This window comes from Falco rusticolus, chromosome 10 (assembly GCF_015220075.1).
Source record: "Falco rusticolus isolate bFalRus1 chromosome 10, bFalRus1.pri, whole genome shotgun sequence".
NCBI lineage: Eukaryota > Metazoa > Chordata > Aves > Falconiformes > Falconidae > Falco > Falco rusticolus.
The window spans coordinates 29293819-29317585 of NC_051196.1; the positions used below are offsets into that span (position 1 = coordinate 29293819).

At 46.4% G+C, this 23767-nt stretch overlaps 1 protein-coding gene across 2 annotated transcripts; it reads left to right on the top strand.

The window, feature by feature from the left end:
- Nucleotides 1-7714: 7714 nt before the first annotated feature.
- Nucleotides 7715-22584, top strand: SALL4 (spalt like transcription factor 4). Of its 2 annotated transcripts, none has more exons than XM_037403018.1 (4): nucleotides 7715-7895; nucleotides 15859-18393; nucleotides 19038-19345; nucleotides 20433-22583. In XM_037403018.1, exons 1-4 carry the CDS (start codon nucleotides 7826-7828, stop codon nucleotides 20853-20855), a joined length of 3336 nt encoding a protein of 1111 aa, XP_037258915.1. In that variant the 5' UTR covers nucleotides 7715-7825; the 3' UTR covers nucleotides 20856-22583. The 2 variants fall into 2 exon arrangements, with proteins under 2 accessions (XP_037258915.1, XP_037258916.1); XM_037403019.1 differs by lacking the exon at nucleotides 7715-7895 and adding an exon at nucleotides 8552-8632 and having other exon boundaries at nucleotides 20433-22584.
- Nucleotides 22585-23767: the final 1183 nt, after the last annotated feature.

Sequence of the window (23767 nt, forward strand, 5' to 3'; positions counted from 1 at the left end):
CCATTTACCCCAGTTTGGCCTGAGCTCCCTGATCTGACATAAGACTTGTTTAGAAAGACACATGCATTCTCTCAAATCCAGTAATGTATCTACGTGGCTATACAGCATCCAGACTGGATAAATGCTCTGGGATTTACAGCATTATGCCCATAGTTTGAATTTTTGATGATGAATCTTTTTGTATAAAGAAATCCAAAGGTAATTTTTGAGTCATCCAATCTAAGTAGAGATACTGAAAAATATCAAAAGTGTAGTCTTAACTTCCATGGGCTCGTTCCACTGTGGCACCTCAGCATCTTTACAAAAAGCCATACAAAATCCTTTTAATCATTCATTTAAAAGAATAGCATTGGAAATTTCATCAGAACTGGAGATAAGCATTTAAATCGGACTTTCCTGAAATAACATTACTTATGGCAGACAGAACATACTGCCATCGTCAAGTCTTGGTCAAGAATTGATCTGTAGGAAAGATGGAATGAGGAGAAGGAAGGGATGGATTTTCTTCCAAACTTTAGTCTCAGTTCAAGGTCTATAAATTGTGGAAAAAAAGGATATCACTCACGGTGAATTGTGCAGATGTTCAAAAGCGATCATACTATTATATCCCTCCACTCTCCTCCCCTCCGCCACCTTCCTGGCATAAAGAGTAGAGTACTAAGCTTGATCATTTTAGATATTTAAGTCATAATTCTGAAACTAAGCTAAGACTTCACAAAAAAAAAAGTGTAATTCATAGATTTTTGTCCTTATTTCTTTCAGGCTTCCATTTGCATAATTTTGTGTTGACTTTCTTCTATTCATGTTTTTAAGTGTTAGTGTTTGGTTTGCTTTTTTCCTACTGCCTTCCAACCATAACAGCTGAAGACAGGGGGCTTGAGGATTTTTCAATTGTTGTTAATTTTTGTTATTTCTTTAACTAAAAGCTGAGTTATCAAAGACCAGATGGCACCTCCAAAACTTGCTAATGCTCTGAATATCCACTAATAATTGGTTGTAATTAGGTATGGCATGAACCAAATTCACCCACATGGAAACTAGCCAAATTTAGGACTGGGGTATAACTGATAAAAGTAATTGGAAAAACTGCTGTAGCAAAAGAAAAGGAATTAGGTCTACAATGTTAAAAAAAATATAATCTTATTAATCATAGTCATAAAAGCAGAAAATGAGAGCTGATTTTACTAAGTAAAAGACCCCTGCTAAGTGGTATTTTGACATCTGAAAATAATTCAGTTTCGATCTTGGTGCTTCACTGACATGAACAAGGAAATTCATAATTCTCTCCCCAAGCTGTCTCCGCACAGATGATCGCAGACCATTCAAGCCCAGCTAGCAAACTGCCTTTGCAACCACCAGGAACACAGACCTGGGAAAAGACCTTTGCGGAACCCAGCTCAGTCCTTTGCTAGGACAGGCAGTGTGTTCCATGGGCCCTTCATGAGCTGCTTTTTAGGATAACATAATGGCACAATGTATCAGCAAATTGATTATAAAGCAGTTCTCCGTGGAATTCAATCATGGTACCTGAGATGATAAGGATACAGGAGGAGATGCTCCTAATTTGTTACCTACTAAGTTGTATTAAGCATTGCCATCTAATTACATATTTCACCATCATGTTCAGATATGGTTTGGTGTTCACTGAAAAAATTATCCCTCAGAATCAAACCCCATTAGCCTAGTTGCTAATTATGAAGGGGATTTGCCATGGGCAAATGGCAGCACTGATGCACTGGAGGCAGGGGCTGCCAGCTCACAGCACTTATTCTGAGACCCTTACACCACTGCTGGCCCTACATTCCCCTTGTAAAAAGGGATAATAATTAGGCATCTCCAAAGGCTCCATTACAGCTTAGTGCTAAAAAAAAGGTTTGTGTACCTTGTCTGGAAGGAAAGGATCTCACAGGATTCCTGTTACTATCTGAGATGTATCATTGGGTCATGAAATTCAGTGCAGACAGCATCACAAAGACAAGTTATACTTACCCCTGGTCTCACGTTTATTCGGAAGCAAGTAAGTGTTTGAAAATGAACAAATATTGCAGAGTAGGGGGAATGCTACCCACTTAACACACAGTTACTCCATTCCTTGAAGCACTTGGCCTGTATTCTTGGGCAAAGCTGGATCTCTCATTCTCCAGATTGCATCTGCCGTCTAATACAAGATATTACACGAGGGTGCTTTTCATGCTGTGAGAAACAGAGCTGATAATGTTTACTCTTGCGTAGATGAAACAGTTGGGCATTTTAACAAACATCCAGAGATTTGTTTGTTTACCTGCCTAGCCCACATGCCTCTCATTCCTCCTGGTGGGGAAGCCAGTTGGTGGTTCTTTCAAAGTTACAATTCCTATGTTATTCCTCCCCTTGCTTGGGAGAGCTAAAGTCTGAAATTAAGTTGCTTCCTGCATCTTCGGTCAGACGCATCTTTGGTAAAATTCATTATAGATGTAACAGCCCAGATCCCATGGGAATCAGCAGTCTGTTAGTTGCATTAGGAATACCATTACGGAGGTGGCATTTCTATAGTGTCTATAAAATGTTAGAATCGGCAGCATTGTCAGCCTGAGTACAAGAGACTCTGCTTACAAGAAGAAGTAACATGGTTTTTTACTTGTTACACCCCCACGTTGTCTCTTTCTCCTTAACCTTTCCATACTGTAATGGAGGTGTGAAAATCTTGCCACCTCAGAACTCCTTCTCCCATCTTCAGTCTCATCATCAATGTCTAAACATTATTCCTAAAACACAATAATGCAAAATAATGTAACCTCTTCCTAGTAATCCCCGTGGAGTGAGCAGTGGGTGTGGGGCAACCAGATGACTGTATAGAGTCACTGCCCCACCAGGAGGGCTTGCTGCCTTCAGAAAGTTTTAAAAAAATATAAATGGCTGCTCACACTTATTATATTAACAACTACTCATTAATTAATAATAGTTCTGTGATACTGTTACATGGACACTGTGTTTGTTTAATGATGGAAAGAAAATATGAAGCTCTGTTAATACCTTTGTTGCAGCTCATCATTACTGTTTTACTTGATATTTTGGCTTTTAAATATTTAGGACTGAGTGTCCAAGGGAATTCAGTGCCCAGATCCCTTCAGGACATTCAAAAGAGTTGGCATCAAAGATTTTAGCACAGTGATAAAAAAAACTGGAAGCAAACTCGGAGTTTCTAAATTTAACCTGAAGCTTATTTATGAACAGGTGTACTCCTTATATTGTCCTGAAAATACATATAAAGTAGACCATTGCTCTAGTGAGGGCATTTGTATTAACGATTCCCACACGGAAGGTACTTAGGCTGTATTGTGGCTATATTAACTGCAGCTGTACTAAAAAGGCATCACTAGGTCAAGAAGCAAGTTGTTCCCTGAGTAGCGGGCTAGGGAAGCCTGTTTCTAATAGTTTGTGTTCCATCATTTTCCCACTCCTCGGTGCTTTCCCTGCTCAGTCCAATATCTACAGCCCATTTGGGTGGCTGGTGCCAATGCCACGTATGTGCGGATCTAGAGCAATGGTTTGGCTGATGGGCCAGCAGTACGTACATGCCTTCTGGCTTGCTGGCTGCCATGTGGGTAAGGTTTGAACCGTAATTCTTTTTTTCAGTGAGGACATTAATTTGGGTCTTTCTTCCCTGTCTAGATGTTGATTTTCACATGATTTGCACAAACTTATGTCCTTGAAATCGCTCCCCTCTTATTAGGTTTGACTGAAGTGGTCATCAGGTTCGAAAAAGGATGGATGGATGGATGGATGGATGGATGGATGAACCTAGGATGAATGTAATCCTCATTTTCTTATAAAGTAGGAAGAAAACAAGTCCCTTAACTACCATAGTTTTAATGGTATAAAAACTGTTTAACGAGAGTGTCTCCTGATTTTGGATTCAGTCTGGTCTGGAGGAGTCATAAGTACTAACATGCAATTTAACATACTTATTAATCACTTCTGAATTTGAATGTCTGGGTCTCTGCATTCAATCTTGATTAACTGGCCCAACAATGAACATCATTTGCTCTGATTTACATTGCCTACAGAGCTATGGTCAACTTCATATCAGCAAACTTGAGGCTTCCTAAACATGTTTCAACAGGGTAACATCCAAGACATCTTCCAAGCAGTAGAGATAAGCCCTGAGAGCCCATAGAGGGACCTTTATCTTGCAATGAGTTGCAGTACCAAAGAGAATAATACAGGAGAAAAGTGAACTGGTGTGCCTCAAAGTATATTAAGACTTCCCCAACCCCACCCCCCCACTCCAAACTATAAAGATGTGGGTAATACATAGTGCAACTTAGGAAAAGACATTTTTATTTACACTTAGATGCTGAATACAGAAAAAAAAAGACTAAGTTTTAAATTTGTGTATTCTTCCCAGCAATAAACTAAGCTGATCAGAGTAGGACAGCACAGGATTTAAGGCGATGCCCTTTACCTTGGTGAGACCTATGCATATGAGGTTTGCATATGGAGATATAGAATACACCTATTTGTGTAGACACACATATATGTATATATGTACATCTCCCCACAAACATACCTATCAGATTTTTCATATTTGTCATCATTTTGCAGTGACATTCCTGAAGACAGGAATTTCCCAAGCTGGGCAGAGCCATGGTTCCTGCCGCTGGCAGCAGTTTCTTGTGGCGATGAGTTCCACGTGCTCATAGCGCACGGCGTTAAAAAAGCTGCCTTTTCACCAGCTCTGGGGCTGGGGCTGGGCTGGGCTGCTGGTGGAAGTATGCCTATCAAGAATGATGCCTCAGCTCTGTTGGTGGTAGAAGACTGTTCCTCTGGACTCTTCTTAAAAAAATAAATAAATGTCAGGCCAGAAAAGGAAGCCTGCTATTTTTCAAATCCAGAAGCTGTAATCACGCTAATCCATATGATCGTGCTTAAAGCCAAGCAACATGCCTTTTGCATATGATGTAATCATTCAGTGTAGCCTATTTATAACCACCACTGGCTGGGAACACCTTCCCTGGAAAATATTAATCAGGAGAGCTTTTCCTTGGTCACGTTCCTCCTCTTCCTCCCTATATTTTTCAGCCAGTTGTGCTCTTTCTCCTACTTCGGCTGTCTTCCCAGCCTTAAATACAACAACATCCCTGGCTTTTTTTATTTTTCATTTTAAACTAATGCTTTCCACATCTATTCTTTCACTGTGTCACAGCCATACCGAGTGAAATCCTAGTCCTCTGAAATCAATACCAAAACTTCCATTGATTTCATATAATATATTCTTTTAAATTCAGTACAAATGCTCCACATGACTTGTCTATTTTAAATACGGATCTACTGTACAGAGTTGTCTGTCTCTCAGCTTGATACATAAACCAGTGTGTTTAATAAATTTGCTGATGTAGGTTGGTAGCATTATGTGTAATAAATGAAAATCTCTCAGTTATACTGAGCATATCAAGTGTAAAAGGAGAAAATTAATCCATCTAAATATCTATCTGTGGATCAATTGGTATCAATCTTGTTTAACAGTCTGTTTCCTTGGGACACACTTTGGAAACAAAGAAGATTTCAAACTGCTGGTTAAACCAACAAATATATAGAAGCTCTTTGGCCAACGTGGCGGTGGAGTAATCACCAGATAAAAATGGTCACTGATTTTAAATACCCATTAATCTCTTTATTTTATATTAGTAAGAGTTTCTCTTGATGCAACATGTTCATTAAAGTGCATCAAGAGTGGGGGTTTGTAAAACCATTATTTGATTGCATAGAAAAGGGCAAGGAAAGTGGCCTGAAAAACAAAATTTGTCCCCTGACCTCCATGTTCAATAATTGTCTGAGGAGGAGGGTGATGGTTTCTGCTGTGCAAAATTTTTTCTAAGGTTTGTGTTATCCTTAGCTAAATAAAACATCTTATGAGACACTATAAAAACAAAACAAAACCTCAAGAGGATATATAACTAATTAGATCATGACGCGCTGTTTACCTTGGTCTACAAAGTTAAGATCTTTCCATGCTTGTCCCATGCACACTACAGTTCCTCCCGCCTTAAGCATCACACATAAAAAAAGGGAGATCATCCTGACCGGTACCATGGACACTCGGCATAACTGCATGCACAGGCACAAACTTTAGAACAAATGTTGTACAAACACTAGGGGTTTTGCAAGGTAAAAATGCTGGTAATCTGAGTGGTAAAATGAGGCTGCTATGTTGCGCAATGTTCCGTAGCAATTGCATGGCCTCATTAGGTATCATTGCTTCCTCCCTCCATCTTCCTGCTGTCTCTTAAGATTTGGGTTTTCCACTCCACAGCACCCACCTGAACCTCCATAAACTCTCGGATGGATGTTTACTTTCACAGCAGCTTTGCAGCTAGGGAAAAGTCATGCTCCAGTCACAAGTGGGAAACTGAGGCACAGACCCTGGGAAATTGTTTGCTGATGAATGCAATGGCAAGTGCGCATTGAATCCAACTTCAGCTGCACCTAGATCTTCTGAACCCATACCCAGTGCCCTACTCCTCCAAATCAACCAAATCATCTCTTCACCAAATTACTCTTTCTCTCCGACATCTTCCAGCAACCCACTTCATTTTTGAGAGACAGCATAGATGGGAGCGGGGACTGCTCTAGGTGAAAACAAAGAGCGATGATGTCTGCCACAAAGGTTTTGCAATCCACATCTCCAGATATCCAAGGATCCTCACATTTTTTGCTTATGCAACGTCCGGCTGGCTTCAGTGGGGATGGGAGGGGGAGACGTGACTGCTCTGTGACACTCAGAGGGATTTTACAGCAAAGTCAACCCGAGCCTCAGCTGAGCTGGGTCCCGCCATCATCTCCGGCCGCAGGGGCTCTACCCCAGCGGGCCACCAAAGGCCAGGGGCCACCCCCCGGGGCTCGGGGTGGGGGTCACCGTGGCAGGGTTTCACATGCACCCCAACAGCAGGAGAGACGAGTAAAATCGAACGTGATCCCACCGTGTATTTACACAGCCAACTTAGTACAGGAAAACACTTTCAAAGTGGTGGTTTTTTCACTTGCTTCAAGTTTTTCACATGAACCTTTTACATGTCTAACGTTTTTATTTGCTGTTAAAAAATACTGTTGGCTGGATTTTGTCGGCTTCCCAGAAAGTGAGACTTAAAAGTTAAGTCTTTAAACAACTGAACCCACGCCAAGCATCACTACGCGCCGCCCAGATCCGCTTTTAAAGCCCCTAAACTTGCCCACAACACCCGGAGACCCCGGGCTCGTCCGCTAGGACACTCAGCGCTCTTTTCCACCTTATCTAAGGACAAAGGGATGAATTCGCATTGTCCCGGGCTTCTGCTTGCTTTAGGGAGAAGGAAAAAAAACCAAAAAAAAACCCCCCAAAAAAACCAAAACCCGCCCAAAAATAAAGTCTTTAAAGCACAATATAAAAAGCGCAGGTGAGATAACAAAGGTATTGTCCCTCGCCAGCCTGGAAAGCCGGGCTACCGGCTTGTTTGTTTACTCTCAGAGCTGGCTCCTGCGCCCCCCCCCCCCCAACCCCCGCTGCCCGGGGGCGGCCCCAGCCGCCCCCCCCCCCCCCGCCTTTGTCACCCGCCCGGGAGGGCCGGGACTACATCGCCCAGCGTGCCCCGCTGCGCCCTGATCAATGGACCTTATTTGAATAATCTGTGAGCCCTTGGACTCAGGCCAATCAGCTGTCAGGGACCCATGATAAATCGCAATGCATTATTGATAATCATAATTACTCTGACATGCGCATTCCGCCCAATGGGGGTAATTTCCCAACTCTAGGAATTTGTTGTGAAGAGGAAAATAATTGCTACTATTTTGCTCCCGATGCTGGTGCACCATGTCGCGACGGAAGCAGGCGAAGCCCCAGCACATCAACTCCGAGGAGCAGCCCCCAGATGCTGCAAGTGGTAAGGCGCAAGGGCGGGCGCGGAGCCGCGGCGGCTCCCAACTTTCCTGATGCGCGGAGGCGGCGGCCGGGGCGGCGAGGGGCGCTTACCAGGGGGGTCCTTCCATCCCCGGGCTTCTCCCGCCTCTCTGCTTCCCCCCGCGGGGTCTCCCACGGACGCGACCCCCGGCTCCCCGCGGGCTTTTTGGGGCGCTTAAAGCCCCGCGGAGCCCCGGCGCGGTGTAGTTCCGCGGGGCTGAGCGGGGCACCTCGTTATTTCGCGGGAGGGGGGTGGAACGGGGAGGGGGGGAGTTCAGCGTCGGGCCGCCCCCGAGGGCAGCGCTGCCCCGAGGGGTCCCTCGCCCTGCCGGGCTGAGGCCCCCAGCGCCCCGCACACCCCCCCGGCGTGGGCGGTGCAGCCCCGCTGCGCTCGGGGTGCAGCCGCATGGGGGGTGAGCCCCAAAGCCTCCCCAAGGCGGAGGGGACTGGGGGGGGGAGGGAGGAGGAATTGCGAACAATCTTCGCGGGGGTAGGAAATGGCTCGAGTTTGGTGTCCCCGATCTGTTTTAACACTTTCTCGGTAGTTATATGAGGATTTTTGTAGGGCTTAAAAAAAAAAAAAAAAAAAAAAAAAAAGCCCAAACACAAAACAAACAAAAAAAAGCGCTGGGACTATTTGTTGGAGATCACAATCGCCCTGGACCTTTTGTAGCTTGACCTCCAGCCATCTTTGATTTCCGACTTCCTAAAATAACTCCGGTGAGCTAATGTGGGGTGTGCGTGAGGGCTTTGTATCTGGGTGGTGGGGGGGCTGCTGCTGCCGCAGGTCCCCGTCCCCCCGTTCAGGGGAGCTCCAGCCCCGCGCCTCGCTACGGGAAAAGCAGAAATTTGCGCTCCGATCAGCTCTGAACTGCCGGTGGGGGTGGGCGGCCAGGGAAGGGCTGGAGGGGGCACCGGCAGTGCCCCCCGCGGGAGCGGCGAAGGGCCGGGGCTGCGGAGCCCGGCGTTCCTCCACCGAGCAGCATCTTCCTGCGGCGGAGGCTGCGCTGCGGGCTCGCCCCCCGCTACTCACACCCTTGGGGCTGCCGAGGAACGTCCCGGCTGGGGAAGGGGCGGCTGGCGGGGGCTGACCCGGGCTGCGCGTGTTAGGAGCTGTTGTGGCCGTTGTGCCCAAACACTTTGTGCGTCCCCAGGGAACTTTCTTTGGGTTCTTTGCCTTCCGAAGGGACTGGGTTTGTGGGTGGTTTTTTGTTTTGTTTTTTTCCATTCCTAGAACTGCACGTTACGGGAGCTGGTTATTCCCAGCCCGCAGGAGGTTCGGACTCTTAATTTTTTTTTTTTTCCTCCTCCCCCCTCTCTTCTTTGAGTCGAAATGGGCAATTGTTGGGTCCGGTTAATGGTGACTTAAGAAACAGCAAGCTGGCCAGAAGGCAATAAATCCCATGTTTAATGCATGACTGTTTTCCTTTGTGCATATGGTTAGGTTGGGGGATGGAGGTGATGTTTCCACATGTAAGTCTCTGCCCACTGCTGGAAAGCCACCTCCGGCTCGGCTGAAACAAAAGGGTTAATAACTCCTGATGCGGCCCGCTCGGGGCGGGGGAGGTGTGCGGGGCGGGGAGGACCGCTCCGCACCGCGCTCTCCGGGGCAATGGCCAGCTGCTTTTTTGTTGTTGTTATTGGGGCTTCCCCCCCCCCTTCCCCTCCTCTTTTAACAACAAAACCCTGGATGGAAATCCCTCCGGGAGCCGGGGCAGCGGTGGCGCGGGCTGGGGGGACCTGGCGGAGCTCTGGCCCTGCGTGGGGTTGGAGGGGTGTCTCCTGCTGTCTCCCGTGGGTGGCGGGGCCGGGGCGGGGGGAGCGGGGCCCGGGGCTGCCGTGCGCCGCCCCGCGGCCGTGCCCCGCCGGGACCCTCCGCTGCGGCCCGGGGAGGGGGCGGCCGGTGCGGGTACCCCCGCTGGAGCCCGATCCCCGCTTCTGCTGCTGGGGGGGGGAAGGCGGCGGCGGCTCTTGCCTCCTGCCGGCCGCCCCCGTCCAAAATACTCGCTGCTCCCCGCTCCAGGTGTGCCCGTAAATAACAAGTGATGAAGCTGCATAACGAACTCGAAATACCGCAGTGATTTGTCTGGGACATTATCGAGTATATACATAATAGTAATAATAAAATCAAGCCCTTATATTCCTTTTTGCAAGTGGGTTTTTTTTGTGTGGTGTGTTTTTTTTCTGTGGTTTTTTGTTTTTTGGTTGTTTTTGTTTTTTTATTTTTGCAAAGCGATTTGGGACCCACCTCTGTGAACAATGCAGCGAGTTAAGAAGCGGTTCTGCTAACCTGGTGATCAATTAACAGGTCAAAAAATCAGCAGGTGGTCACTGGAGAATAAGGCTACGTACTGAAAATTAGCATTTTCACAAAGGGGTTGAAAATGCCCATTGTGCTGGGTTGCTGCCATTAAAAATCTGATTGATTCGTGAAAATACAGTATCAAACTGCAACTTTTTCCTGAGAGTAAAATTGGAGATTTCTTTTAGTTAAATCCCCAGTTCGTGCGTTGAGCTCTGCAGAAATGGAGGGGGGTGTCGGTGTGTGTGTTTAACGAGGAAAGCCGAGTTTTGCGGTGGTTTCCTTGATTTTATTTTTATTTTCGGCCACCCGGAGCCCCTGCCGGCGGGGCAGGCTGGCCGGGGTGGGGGAGCACTCCCGGCCGTGCCCTGGGCTGCGCGGCCCGGGCTGCTGCAGCGGCGTGGAGGGTGCGAGGGTGCTGGGAGCCGGGGGGTGGGTGGGGTGGGGGCGATGCCCGGCTTGTTTTTCCTTTTACGTATGTGAAACATTATATTGGTTGTAGTGATGAAGCCCTTTTGCTGGGCTCGGCGGCATGTGACGTTTTGACAGAGCTGCTGCTCTAACCTTTGCCTCCTCCTGCTTGCTGTGGGTGGTAAGTTGATGTCAGGCTTACAATTAGGACTCTCATGCAATTGACCTTGGCAGCGGGGTTTGTGCCGTTTAGCTCGGTCTTAAACACTGTATTAGTGTTAAGTGTGGTCCGGGGCCGCGCCGGTGGGAGCCTCGACGGGCCACCGCGGAGGCAGCGCCGCCGAGCAGGTAGGACCGGGCGGAGGTGGGGGGGGACACCTCCACTTTTTGGTGGCTGTTACCGCTTTGCCTCGCAGCGAGCTCCAGCAACGCTTTAAAAATAAATAAATAACGCAGCCCGCGGCGTGGGCCATGCCCGGCCGGCTCAGGTGGATGCGGGGGTGCCGCGCTGCCGGCTGGCCCCGCCCGGGGGCGGCCGGTTCTCCGGGCGGGCGGCAGCGCAGGGCGTGAGTGCCCTCCACCGACCGGGCTGCGGCGGCGCCGGGCACCGGGCAGGGCAGCGGGCCGGCAGGACACCGGGCAGGGCAGCGGGCAGCGGGCCGGCAGGACACCGGGCCACTCGCCCCAGGCAGCGGCGCGGGGAGCGGGGCCAGCGCGGTGCTGCGCCGCCGCCTCCCACCGAACTTCTGCGGCGCGTTTCGGTTTTGTTCCTCGGAAGCGCCAAGTCGCGATAGTTGGTTCTGTTCTGAGCGGGATATTTCTCTCGAATAGGTGGGTAATCAGCAGGGCGAATCAGGTAGACGGCAGGAAAATTAAAGCCGTGAGAGAACCTGAAGGCACGGGAAGCCCTGATGAAGGTGTAACGCATGTGCGGCTCGTCCTAGGGTAGGAACATCCTGATAAATTCAGTGTAGGAAACATCCAGGCCTTTGGAATATTTCTGTAAGTAACCAGCTGTGTGTCTTGCTTACTGGAGTAAGTGATCTTGTCATAATTACAGTTAAAATGCTTTAAATGCTGTTTTACAGTGGGAGAAGAAGGGAAACTTTGGATAGTGTAACTTCTTGGAAGTCTTAGCTTTTCAACTGGGAACAGGGGAGGTAGAAAAAAACCCCACCAACCAAACAACAAACCAAACCAAAGAAAAAACGAAGGAAGCAAGATGCTGGAGAGTAGCAGGGAACTGGCAGAGTTTTTCCACGTCTAGGACTGGAGTGGATACTTGCTAAACCTTCATGAGTTAATTTTAACTGGGGAAGTGCATGGTTATGTTAAAGTAGTTATGGAAAAACGAAGATCACCAAAAACATTAAACTCTTCGCGGGGGGGGGGGCGGGGATAATATCAGAGGAGGGGGAGGCTTGAGCTCCATTTCCTCCCAATTCAAGTGAAATGTAATTTTATCACAGAAAAAAACCAACACCCAAGATCACTAATTGCTCAGATGAGTGGTAGACAATCAGCACTTTTTCTGAAACCACATCAAACCAGACAAGAATTATTTCACTCCTCTTTTACTAGTTCCCTTAAAAAAAAATTAATTCGAGCTGTGTGGATTTTATCAGCCTTCCTTGTCGATGACCGCCTTGTCCTACACAATAGTGGATTTTTTCCATCCATTTGCCAGTGATTCAATCTAACCCCCCTGCTGGGTTTACTGCATTCTTCTAACTTATTGGATAACTAGATGCTGAGAGATAACATTCCTGAAATTCGGGGGTGGGGAGATAAAAAAAACAGTAGAAGTCCTATCCCTGGGAAGCCTTTGGAGAGGGTTAAGTGAAGTGCACAAGCAATTGTTGTGGCAGGGCTCCTCGGTAAATCCTGGTACAGTATGTGGATAGGGCTGGCTGCGCAGGGAGGTTTCTTGGCAGAGAAACCCCCCGATTTCAGACGGTTAAGTTCATGTCAGTGATAACTGCTGGGGGGGGGGGGGGCAGGGCAGCGTGGGGGCTGAGGCTAATGGGGTGCCCTGATTGCAGGCGCTGGGTGCTCCTTTGAGCCTGGGGAGAGGGTGTACGTAGAAATCAAGATGAAGAGTTTCACAGAAGCTGTTGGGTTTTTAAAGAAACAGTAAATTGCTCCATTGTTCGCCTAGAGACTACACTGCTTCTACTGCCCGTATTTTAAACCCTTTTTGACATAGGGGAAGCTATTATACTGGCTTTTTCAGAGGCAGAAGGGAAAATAAGGCATAACTCTTCCCTACTTGCCACGCAGCAAGTTGGTACAAACTGGGAATTGAATTTATTTGGAGTCCTGAGCTAGTGCCTTGCTGTCAGATAGAGGAACTGGAAACCAAAATGTGACAGCGGCAGCAAGAGCAGGCAGGGTACTGGCCCGCCTGCTGCTGCTGAACACGGTGCCTTCGGTGTACTGGAGCTTCTTTCTTTGAGGTGGCAACTGGTACTTGGGACCAGAAAAGTTACCCCTGGAGCTCCTCAGGATTATAAAAATTCAGGGCATGGGCTGTGCTGGAGACTGGAAATGGGGGCTTTGAATTCCGTGTGGGCTTATCAGTGGAGAAATAAAGTATTATCAAGGGAAGGGAGATAAATGATCAGATGCTTTGAAGCAGTTAAAAGTTTGAGGACTTGTCTAGACGTAGTTATCCTGGAATATCTCCTTGGGGTGGGCAACAGTCTTTCATGCAGACATTGCTACTCCACGTGAAATGTTTTGCATGGCTGCCACGGAGGTGCACGCTGCAGCATGAAATGCGTGTGCTCAGAGGGGAGACTGGGAGGAAGAGCTTTGTGCTCTGAACTAAAACCTGAGCTTGTTCTGCTCTACAGGGAGACTGTGGTTGGGCCTGGGAGATTGGACTGTTACAGCCTTAAATGCTAAAGGATTTGGAAGAGAGGTTTTGATGGTTTAGCCTATTCTATGAAATACCTGTTGGGTGGATGGAAATAGTTAGGGAAGTAGTAGAGTAAAGACCTTGAACCGGTGTACAGAGTAGTTACGGAAGGTTCTTGACTTTTTTTAACAGCAGTGCTTTCTTTCCTATTATATCTGTGCAGAGTCTTGAAAAGATGAGTTTAAAAATATCCATTCTTGACCTCGGTTAACCCTATTTATTGGCAGAGTTCTGAATCGCATACTACTTGTACTTGTCTGCAGACTAGATTTCTCGGTGTATTTTTCCATAGAGTTAAATCAACTTTAGAGGCATTAATGTAATGATATTCGGGGTGGGAAATGTATGCTACTATTGTGCTTTTACTTGTTTCCTTCACTTGTGGAATCGTTTGGGCTGGAGGCGAGGAAAGCAAAGTATTTAATTCTCCCTGTTTAGCTATGAGGGATCCAAATGGTTTTGATCATGGCTGTGCTGAGACCCCCTTTCCTCCCTGTTCAAGGACTTGTAACTCTGAAATGTACATGACTAACAGAGCTGTGTACATGTAGATTTGGATTTATTCCTCTGCAGACTATAGCATAACAGGCCTCTGATACTTGCATTTTTTTAATTGATCAAGTTGTTTATTTTTTAAAAATTAAACATTCATGTGCACTTTCCATCACTCAACGTTAAACAGTTGAGTAAGTATATTTGTTGAATATACATGTAATACCCTTGTTAGCCTAACTAACATCAAGGTTTGCAATATCTTCCCCTAGAGAACTTTTACACTACCCCGAAACAGTAAGTCAACGTGCTTCAGTTGTTTGGACATGCTGCCCCTCCACCCTGCCATGTACAGGATATACACATGTATCAGATGTGTGGTTCAGTTACACCTTTAAAATGAAAGCCGCAAATAGCTCCTGTGCTTGCAGAGTCTTTGGTTCCCCTTGTAAAACAGCGTGGGCTAGTAACGTGGAACCGGAGCTGAGCCCCAAGGTGAATTTCTGGAGATGCAAGACCTGAATTGAAGAGATCTCGCAATACAAGTTCTCAGTTGTGGTTGAGGTCTGCAGTGTGCTGTGCCCCACTGGGTGCATGGGAGGTGAAGTACTTGGTGATTGTACCCTTGGCACCCATCAAAACGGGACCCATTGATGCGAGTTACAGGATATTTGACTTGACGGGGGCCGCAGTGCATCTGCGGTCCTTCCTGCTTTCCCCTCGGCTGTAGGAGCCTACAGTTCTACCTCCTGAATGCTCCTGCGCCCCAAATTCTTGCCTGCCTTGAGCTGGGTGCTACTTTGTTGGTTGAAGGATGGCTTGACTGAGCAAAAACATCCTGTTTTGGTTTAGAATTTCTCATAGCCTCTCTTCCCGTTCTGATATTTCCTTGAATGTTTGGGGTTTTGTTTTTATACTTTTTTTTTTGGTCTGTGTGCAAATAACATTCAGTCTAACCTGTGGGGCACTGGTGGAAGCGGGACAGGAGTGGACTTGCAGACCAGCTTTGCTTTCCCTGCCCCTCCCTCCCTAAAAGCGGGTGAGTTGTGGATGCAGCTAAACAGGGTGTTGTGCACGGGTCTGAAGCGACTTTGTGTGTTTTGCAAGCAGGGCTTGTTGCTTTGCTACTAATCATGAGTATCGATGCAGGCTCGTGCCCATGTGTGAGGTTCTGTAAGTTAATATTTTCTTTAGAATTTTGACTTTCTAGAGGTGGTTTTTTCATGAGAGTGTGTTTTTGAAGTATTTAAAAGCTAATATTGGAATTTTGCTTTTGTCAGCCCTCTTCGGTAGTAGTTACTTCCATCATGGCGGAGTGAAAGTTGTGTAATAGAACTGCTCTGAAGTTCCTGTGTTAACAATCTTACATGAATTTCTGAGAGGTGGCTAATGAAGAGTTACAAACTGAAGTACAAACACAAAATAAGCTTATGTGGTGTTTCACTCAGTGTTATGATGCTTTCTCTGCCTTCCTTGGGTCGTGTTCCTTTTTAAGCTGTTTTGCAGGTGCTAGCTGCCTTGCTGCAGTTCCCTTCTAACCTGTAAAAAGGGATTTGCGATAAACCTCTTTCTGCTAAGCCTTATGAGATTCCTTTTATATTATTGTTTTTCTTGAAAACAGAATTGAGATGCAGATTTCTTTGGGGGCTGCAAATAACTTGGCAGCAAAACAAAAAGAGCAGGACTTTGGATCAATTTGGAAACTTGGTTCCAGTGTCTCGTGTCTTTAACCTGCAATTCGGATGAAGTCTGTGATCTTAAGAATAGGAAGTACTTAGTCTAAATCTAGCTACTAATAACTTGACTTTCTTTTCTTTTAAGGGAGTCCACAAGACGTCCCAGGTGACGGAGATGGTGAAATGAGTTCCAAAAGGTGCCGCACGGAGGAAACGAAAATATGTGAGAAATGCTGTGCAGAATTCTTTGATCTCTCTGAATTCCTTGAGCATAAGAAAAATTGCACTAAAAATCCACCTGTTCTAATCATGAATGACAGTGAGGGAACAGTACCCCCTGAAAGCTTCTCTGAAGCTTCTCTAGGGAGCTTTCCGAGTGAGCGAATGGATAGCAGGACACGCAAGGACATTCAGGCAAAGGGCTGCGCTGGCTCTATGGAAAAGAGAGAAGGAAAAATGGATGCTGAACCGGTAGGAGGAATGTACCTTAAAATAGAACCCCCTGTCACACCTGCGGCTCCTGGGCTAAGCTATCTACCAAAATCCAAAGTACCAAACACTAACGTGACTTTGCAGACGATACGTGGCACTAAAGTGGCTGTGAACCAGCGGACCTCTGATGCCATCTCTTCTTCAGCGGCCAGTTTTAATGCTATCCCCATGATCCTGGAGCAGCTCGTGTGTTTGCAGCAGCAGCAACTCCAGCAAATTCAGTTGACGGAGCAAATTCGCATTCAGATTGCCATGATGGCTCCTCATGCCCTGCATCCTTCTATAGCAGCTGCTGCTGATCCATTAAAAGCTCTGGGCGCTCACATGTCTCAGCAGCTGTCGGCTGCTGTTGCTTTAATCGGACAAAAAGCTGGAAGCCAGAGCCTATCACTGGAATCCTTGAAGCAAGGAAAACTACCTCATTCTAACACTGGCATTGCGGCCGCCAGCTCACTGGCTGCTGGGCTTTCCTCCTCCTTCCCTCTGAAGCCGGAGGCAAGCAGAAGCCTCCCCGGCTCCATTTCTCAGTTCCCAAATCCTTTGCTACCTCAGTCCTCCAACTCCGTCATCTTCCAAAATCCACTTTCGGCTGTTTCGTCTGTAATAGATTCCTCCAAGAAGGGGAAGGGAAAACCTCCCAACATCAGCGTGTCTGAAAGCAAACCAAACGTGGAAGAGCCGTTCTTCAAACACAAGTGTAAGTTCTGCGGCAAGGTCTTTGGCAATGACAGTGCCCTGCAGATTCACCTCCGTTCCCACACCGGTGAAAGACCCTACAAATGTAACATTTGCGGTAACCGCTTTACAACCAAAGGAAACCTTAAAGTGCATTTTCAGCGTCACAAAGACAAATACCCCCACATCAAGATGAATCCTTACCCAGTTCCTGAGCACCTGGACAATGTTCCCACTAGCACTGGAATCCCGTATGGGATGTCTGTGCCACTGGATGAGTCTAACCTAATTGCGGATAGCAAACCTGTCCTACCAACTCTGCCTACCTCTGCGGCCACCGGCGCACCTCAGGCAGTCTCCAGCCTGGCAGGCGTTAAGGAGGCTCTGCCTGGTACGTTCCCAAGCGACCTGCAGTCACGGCCTTCTCCAGAAAGCGAGGGTGGCTCTTCCTCGTCGGGAGCGGTTGGTCACGAATCGGGAGCGGAGCAGAGCCTGAGCTCGCCGCAAGCTGCCTGCAGCGTGAGCATCTTCCATGCAAGTGGGCCAAACGAGCAAGGCTCAGAAACATCAAAGCTTCAGCAACTGGTTGAAAATATCGACAAATCCACTGCTGACCCCAACGAGTGCCTGATCTGTCACAGAGTGCTGAGCTGCCAGAGTTCGCTCAAAATGCATTATCGTACTCACACCGGAGAGAGGCCATTCAAGTGTAAAATCTGTGGCCGTGCCTTCTCCACTAAAGGGAACCTTAAAACTCATTATGGTGTCCACCGGGCCAATACTCCTTTGAAGATGCAACATTCGTGTCCTATTTGCCAGAAGAAGTTTACAAATGCGGTTGTGTTGCAGCAGCACATCCGCATGCATATGGGGGGACAAATACCCAATACACCAATGCCAGAAAACACCTGCGACAATACTGACGTGGATCCCACTGCGGCTGAGAAGAACGGAGACATCAGCCGCCCAGATGAGACCATGGAAAGCATAGAGATGGAAGAGGAGCTGGATGCTCAGGATGGCCCTAGGAGTTCTTCAAAACCTCCTACTCCATATGATGCACAATCAGAATCGCCAGCCACAGCAGCCACCTTTTCTGGGATTGCAGCGCTGGAGAATCAAATGAAGATCGTCAACTCCGCTTTGAACTTGCAGCGGCAAAGCAGCTTGAAGTCTAGTGACAACGGCTCAGCAGAAAGCGATGGTATGACTAATGATTCTTCTTCCGTGGCAGGAGATCCAGATTATCAGAATGGCAGGAGTCCTGCTGCCTCCGAGTCTGCATCGCTCCAGGCTCTGTCCCCAGCCAACAGCCAAGCTGAAAGCGTAAGGTCAAAGTCACCTAGCTTCAACAATCAAGAAGATACAGGTGCGGGAAATAAGTCAGAGGGTCCTGAGAACGCTTCTGCAGAAATGGAAGGGGTTGTCGGTGCTTTGGATTTAACTTACGGCAATATTGGTCGAAAGGTCATTAAAGAAGAACCTGGGTTACACTTTGCAAACGGAGAATATGGTGAGTAATATGAAATGCTGGTAATAACTGGGGGTGGGGTGGTAGGACTGGAGGAAATCCATCTCTGAAAGAACTCCCAGGAGCCAAAATCTCCTCAGCTTACCCCTCTTCTTTCTCCTCTGTTTGCATAGGGGTGTATGCCCTGTAAATTTTTCCTGACTCAAGATTCAACATAATTTGAAGACTTAAGTGCTGTTGTCTCCTGCAAGGGGTGGCATAGAGGTCGTTAAAAAAATAGGGGTTGTGCACTTAGTATCTTCCGTGGGCTCACCTGATAACCTCCCTATAGCTCTCTAAAGATACACCTTTGTGTTTCATGGAAAACTGCTTAACCCAAGAATGTGACATTAAAACTCTAGACTCTTTTGTAGGGGTTTTGAGGTCTTTAGCGTTGAGGCTAATGATGATCTGAATTTGACCTGAAAGTGAGGCTTTCAAACTCCTAAGCTCATCAACAAAAATAAGATTGAACGGATTTCTTTCAGAGCATCCTAGCAAGTGTAGAGGCAGCCCTGCCGTGTGTCTTCAGAGGGCTTTGCAGGCAGGCTCCTCAGGCACGTGCAGCTCCTCTGGTGTCGTAGCCAAACTTAAGCTTGGAAGCAGGAAGAGGTTAGGATAAACGTCTATCTTTGCTTTCTTTCCAGGTCGAAGTAGTATTCCAGCTGCTTTTGTTAGAGCCCCACCAGCCCTCATCAAAATGGAGATGCCTGGCGAGCGTCCCATTAGCACTAGCCATTTCATTGGCCCACCAGCTCTCTCCCCTGGTGTTGCCCCTCTCCTCGTGCCACGACCAAAATTCTGCCGTCCCGCCAAACAGCACATCTGCACTACGTGTGGGAAGAACTTCTCCTCTGCCAGTGCCCTTCAGATTCACGAACGGACCCATACTGGTGAAAAGCCATTTGCCTGCACCATCTGTGGGAGAGCCTTTACAACAAAAGGAAACCTGAAGGTAAGTTGTCTCTTATGTTGTGATCCCCTTTGTTGGGGAAAGTCATACCAGAGAGAGTAAAACTATTGCTAATACTTGTCCTGCTGTTGAGGATGACGTTGGTTTTCATTTAGTTCCTCAAATGGTTATCTTTGACTCTTGTCTCTCCTTCCTGCGATTCTCCACACAACTTGCTAAGCACTCTACTAAAGACCACCCACAGAAATCCTTGCTACTGTCCTTGGCTTTCCTTTTTGGATGGGAGGGAAGGCTTAGCCTTTACTAAGCAGATTGCTTTGTTTTCGTTTGGATTTGGATGTGTCAAGACGTAAACATTTCATGGACTCGGTGCTACAAAATGATGCCTACAGAATACATGCATTACACTGGCCTGCTCGAAGCACCATGCAGGACAAAGAGGGCTAAAACTGAGAGCATAATCCTGAGATGGCACAAAGTACTTGGGGACCGTGTCTGAGCACTTGCTGCAGAAGTGCTGCAAGTCTCTCCTCACTGTCACATTAATCTATTTGCCCTGGAAGGGACTGGCAGCTCCCTCACACAGAGGCTTCTCACTTGCCATGTGAACCTCTTCAGGCTCTTCAGTCCTCTTGCGTAAATGCTGGTGGGTAGGGAAAACACTGCAGTTTGTGAGCAGTCGCTGGCTGGAAGCACTAGCAGTATGTTTGTGGAGTGGAAGATTTTAGGTTAGGTGTAGCCTCTCTTCCAATTCCCTGGTGTGGTTTTTTTTTTTTATTTTTTGCATCAGCTACTATTTTCTTTCAATGTAGCCTGTTCATAGCAAATAACGTGGCTTTAATTTTTTTGTTGGGAGAGGAGAATTTTTGGCAACACCACTTACAAGAAGTGTGAAAACACAGTCCTACAAGCACTTGGGCAGTAAACTTCAGAGAGCCATGGTGGTGTCAGGCAGTAGAATCTCTCTTACACGTGCCAGGAAGAGAAAAAAGACAAGAACTAGCCAGCTTAAGTACTTAAAATGGAGCATGCGTGACTGAGCAGCTTGGCTGTAAGCGAAGCAGAACTTGGGTATACCGTAAAAGAACTGCGGTATTAATGATTGTCTTTACTTTTTCCCCTCTGCAAGGTCCATGTAGGAACTCACATGTGGAATAACTCTGCCAGACGGGGAAGAAGGCTTTCTATTGATAACCCCATGGCTCTGCTGGGGAATGATCCCAAGAAGGTATCTGAAATGTTTCCAAAGGATATAATGCCTCCTTCAGTGAGCATTGACCCCACAGTATGGAATCAGTACGCAGCGGTACTCAGCAATGGCATAGCAATGAAGACTAACGAGATCTCGGTGATCCAGAGCGGTGGCTTATCTAGCCTTCCAGTCACCATTGGGGGTGGTTCGGCAATAAATACTGCTACGGTCTCCAAAATAGATGGGACCCAGTCTGGGACTGGTTCTGATGTGGAGAAGGCCAGTGGTGCTGCTGCAGACAATGTGCCAAAACACCAGTTCCCTCACTTCATGGAGGAGAACAAAATTGCTGTTAGTTAAAAACTCTAGTGATGTTGACGTACAGAAAGAACAAATATATATATACACAAACATATATTTTTAAGAGATTCCACTTCAGCCTCCTATTTTCCTATTGACGTGCAAATGATTTTATGGTTGTCTTTGTAAGAGTTGCCCAGAGTACAATCATGATATTGCTTTGCAAATAGTAAATAATAAAGAATAGGATTTCCTTCTATTTGGAAAGATGCGGGTCTTGCAAAGTAGTTCTTACGTGTGACTTTAAAGTGTACAGCCTTACAGAAGTTTCTACAACTTGAAATTCCAAAGTTTAGTTACCTCTTTGTTTAGAGTGAAATACTTGGGGGTTTTGAATAGAGTGGAAACAACCTACTGTTGACAGAAAAGCTTCTATTTACTGATGAGAAATGAAAACTATTAATGCGGGTAAATATCCTAGAATGTCTGCCACCCTCTTAGAAATAGTTTTTCTGTTTGGATTTTTGGCTCTGTTGGTTTCTGAATGTACTTTTTACTATAATGGCTATGAAAACTACAAAAAAATTTTTTTTTTTAAATTCCTTTTTTGCCTCAGAAGTTCTATGAAGAGAAAGTTGCTGTTTTTCTTTAATCACTGCTCCTAAGGAATTAATCCTCTGTATTGTTGACTGCTGCTTATTTAATACTACTACTAGGACAGTCCTTCAGTTAATAGTGCCAAAACTCCTACTTCCAAAGATGTGCAGTTTTTCCTAGATGTTTTATTTCAATACCGAGAGCCCTAAACAAGCATGGGTGGGTATGTATATACTTTTTTTTTTTTCCTCTCTTGAAAGGGAAGACTTGCCTTGGGAAGTCAGGTCTAAAAGCTCTGCAAGGAATCTCAGGTGACTGTTGCAATTAGGCATGGGAACTGGTTTCCTTAGCAAGAGACTTTTTTATGTTTATTTTTTTCGTTTGGGTAATTTAGAAGATCAGTCTGTGTAAACCTGTATTTAAATATGAAGTATTCATGCTTAGGTTAAATGTTTCGTGGGTTTTTTGGATGGCATTCCTACTCTGGTCATTAAGTTTCTTGGTGGTCTGTGAACTTACATTCTACCAAAATGGTAATTAATGATCCATGTGTATTGTATGAAGGTTGCTGGGATAGTCATCTGGATTCTAAGTTATCTACCTCATTTTTTCCTTTTGTAGCTGTAGTGTCTATTTTTCTATTAATGACCACTGTAATGAACTGAGATTCAAGCAGATGCTTCCATGCACTATCTGAAACCAAAACCTGATGTATTAGTGGAAGCACCTGAAGACTTACTGGACTGACCTTTCACTAGTCCTCTAATGTCTGCTGGAACTGTATGTGTAATGGGATCTAAACCAGACTGGAAAGTGAGCATTTGGTATGGAAGGACTGAACGATGGAAAGAAGTCTAGTTGTTGACTGCAGGAAATCTTCAAGTCCAGTCTCTGTTGTGGAAGGCCCCAAAAATGCAGATTACCAAAAGTTTGTGTAATGTTGTTGCACCTGATTCTTGCTTATGATCTCTGTATGCCGAGTTGTGCCTTTCCTGCTGGACTTGTAAGAACATACCAGTACCTGTTTACACTGTAAAATGGATATTGTTACATAGACCATGCAAAAGGCATCCCAATTGTCAAGTTTCTGCATTGTGAATGTATGATTATTAAGAACTCTGTAGTTTTGAGTATCTACTGATGCGTTTTTGTTGACGTTTTGAGAATAAATTTTGGGATGGCTTTTTCACACTTAGTGCTTAAATTTTTCTGGTAAAGCATTTGTCTCCCGAAGAGCAAGTTCAATAGGCAGCATGCTGTCTCACTCCAGTGACTTTTAAAATCCATGATCTAGGGTTATGCTTTAGGTCGTTACTTCAAACAACAGAAACTAGGTAGCAGTGGAGGAATCTAGATCACTTCCTTGAGAACAGCTGGGGTTTGATATAGGGATTGGTACTTGCCAGGGATGTTGATTCCCATGCTAAAATAGAATGACAGTAATATGTGCAGTAATTCCTGTACTATGATCACCCTAGAAAGGGAAATGAATACTAAGTTATCAAATTGCCAGTGCCTGAAGGTGCTGGGTGCATAGAAAAATGATAACTTCCCCTAAAAAGCAAAGGACAATGGCTCTGAAAACAGCCCTGATATGGGAAATACGGTAATGGAAAAGTGTTGACGCTCTAATGCTCATAACTGAAAGTAGCAAATGGATTTTGTACGTAGGAGCTAACAGTGGAGGAAAATAGTGCAGAACTGGTGTAGCCATAAGGTGCAACACTTCCACCATCAGTGGGTGCTGCCTGATCATGGTGGCCCTTGCACAAGGCTCATACTTGGGAGTGGAGGGGAAAAAAAGCCGAAAGGAAACACTTGCTCTCTTGGCTCTACCACCAGGCTCTGGAAGAATGAAAAAAGAAGGTGGGGGGAGGGCAGGATCCAGGTGTGAGGTGGTCTGGGAAGGTGGGTAAAATAAACATAGGAGCAGGAGGGAAGGTAACACGTGGTAGATGTGCAGGAAGGTAGAAAGCATGCAACACTTGGATAGTCTACACAGAGCATGCAGTTGTTTAAAAGCAGCACTGTAGTTCCAGGATGCAAAATATTTAATGCAAGAGAAGCCACAACCCTTCTCTGCTCAGGGAAACCAAGGGATTCTGATCTGAACCACAGTGGATGAAAAGTACAGCAAGAGGCGTCTCAGTGGCGATGAGTGAAAATAAACTGTATGCTTATGGTAGCAGTGTGGATACTGTTCTCCACCACAGAGCTTATAACCTGCTTGGAGAGCAGTGTGGTGCTGGGTGCCTGGGCTGCTGCCAGAGCTGCTGCGCAGTCCCTTCATCTTTGGGCTGGGTTTCGGGCTGGCTGCTTACACTGCTGGTCCCCACACAGGACGTGCTGCCTGTGCAGGACTAACTGCAGCAGCA

Excerpts from the sequence above, each read along its gene's own strand:
- SALL4 (XM_037403018.1), top strand. The coding sequence starts at position 7,826 with ATGTCGCGACGGAAGCAGGCGAAGCCCCAGCACATCAACTCCGAGGAG. Across the intron at positions 18,394-19,037 it reads CTTTGCAAACGGAGAATATG|GTCGAAGTAGTATTCCAGCT; the intron begins GTGAGTAATATG and ends CTTTCTTTCCAG. Across the intron at positions 19,346-20,432 it reads CAACAAAAGGAAACCTGAAG|GTCCATGTAGGAACTCACAT; the intron begins GTAAGTTGTCTC and ends CCCCTCTGCAAG.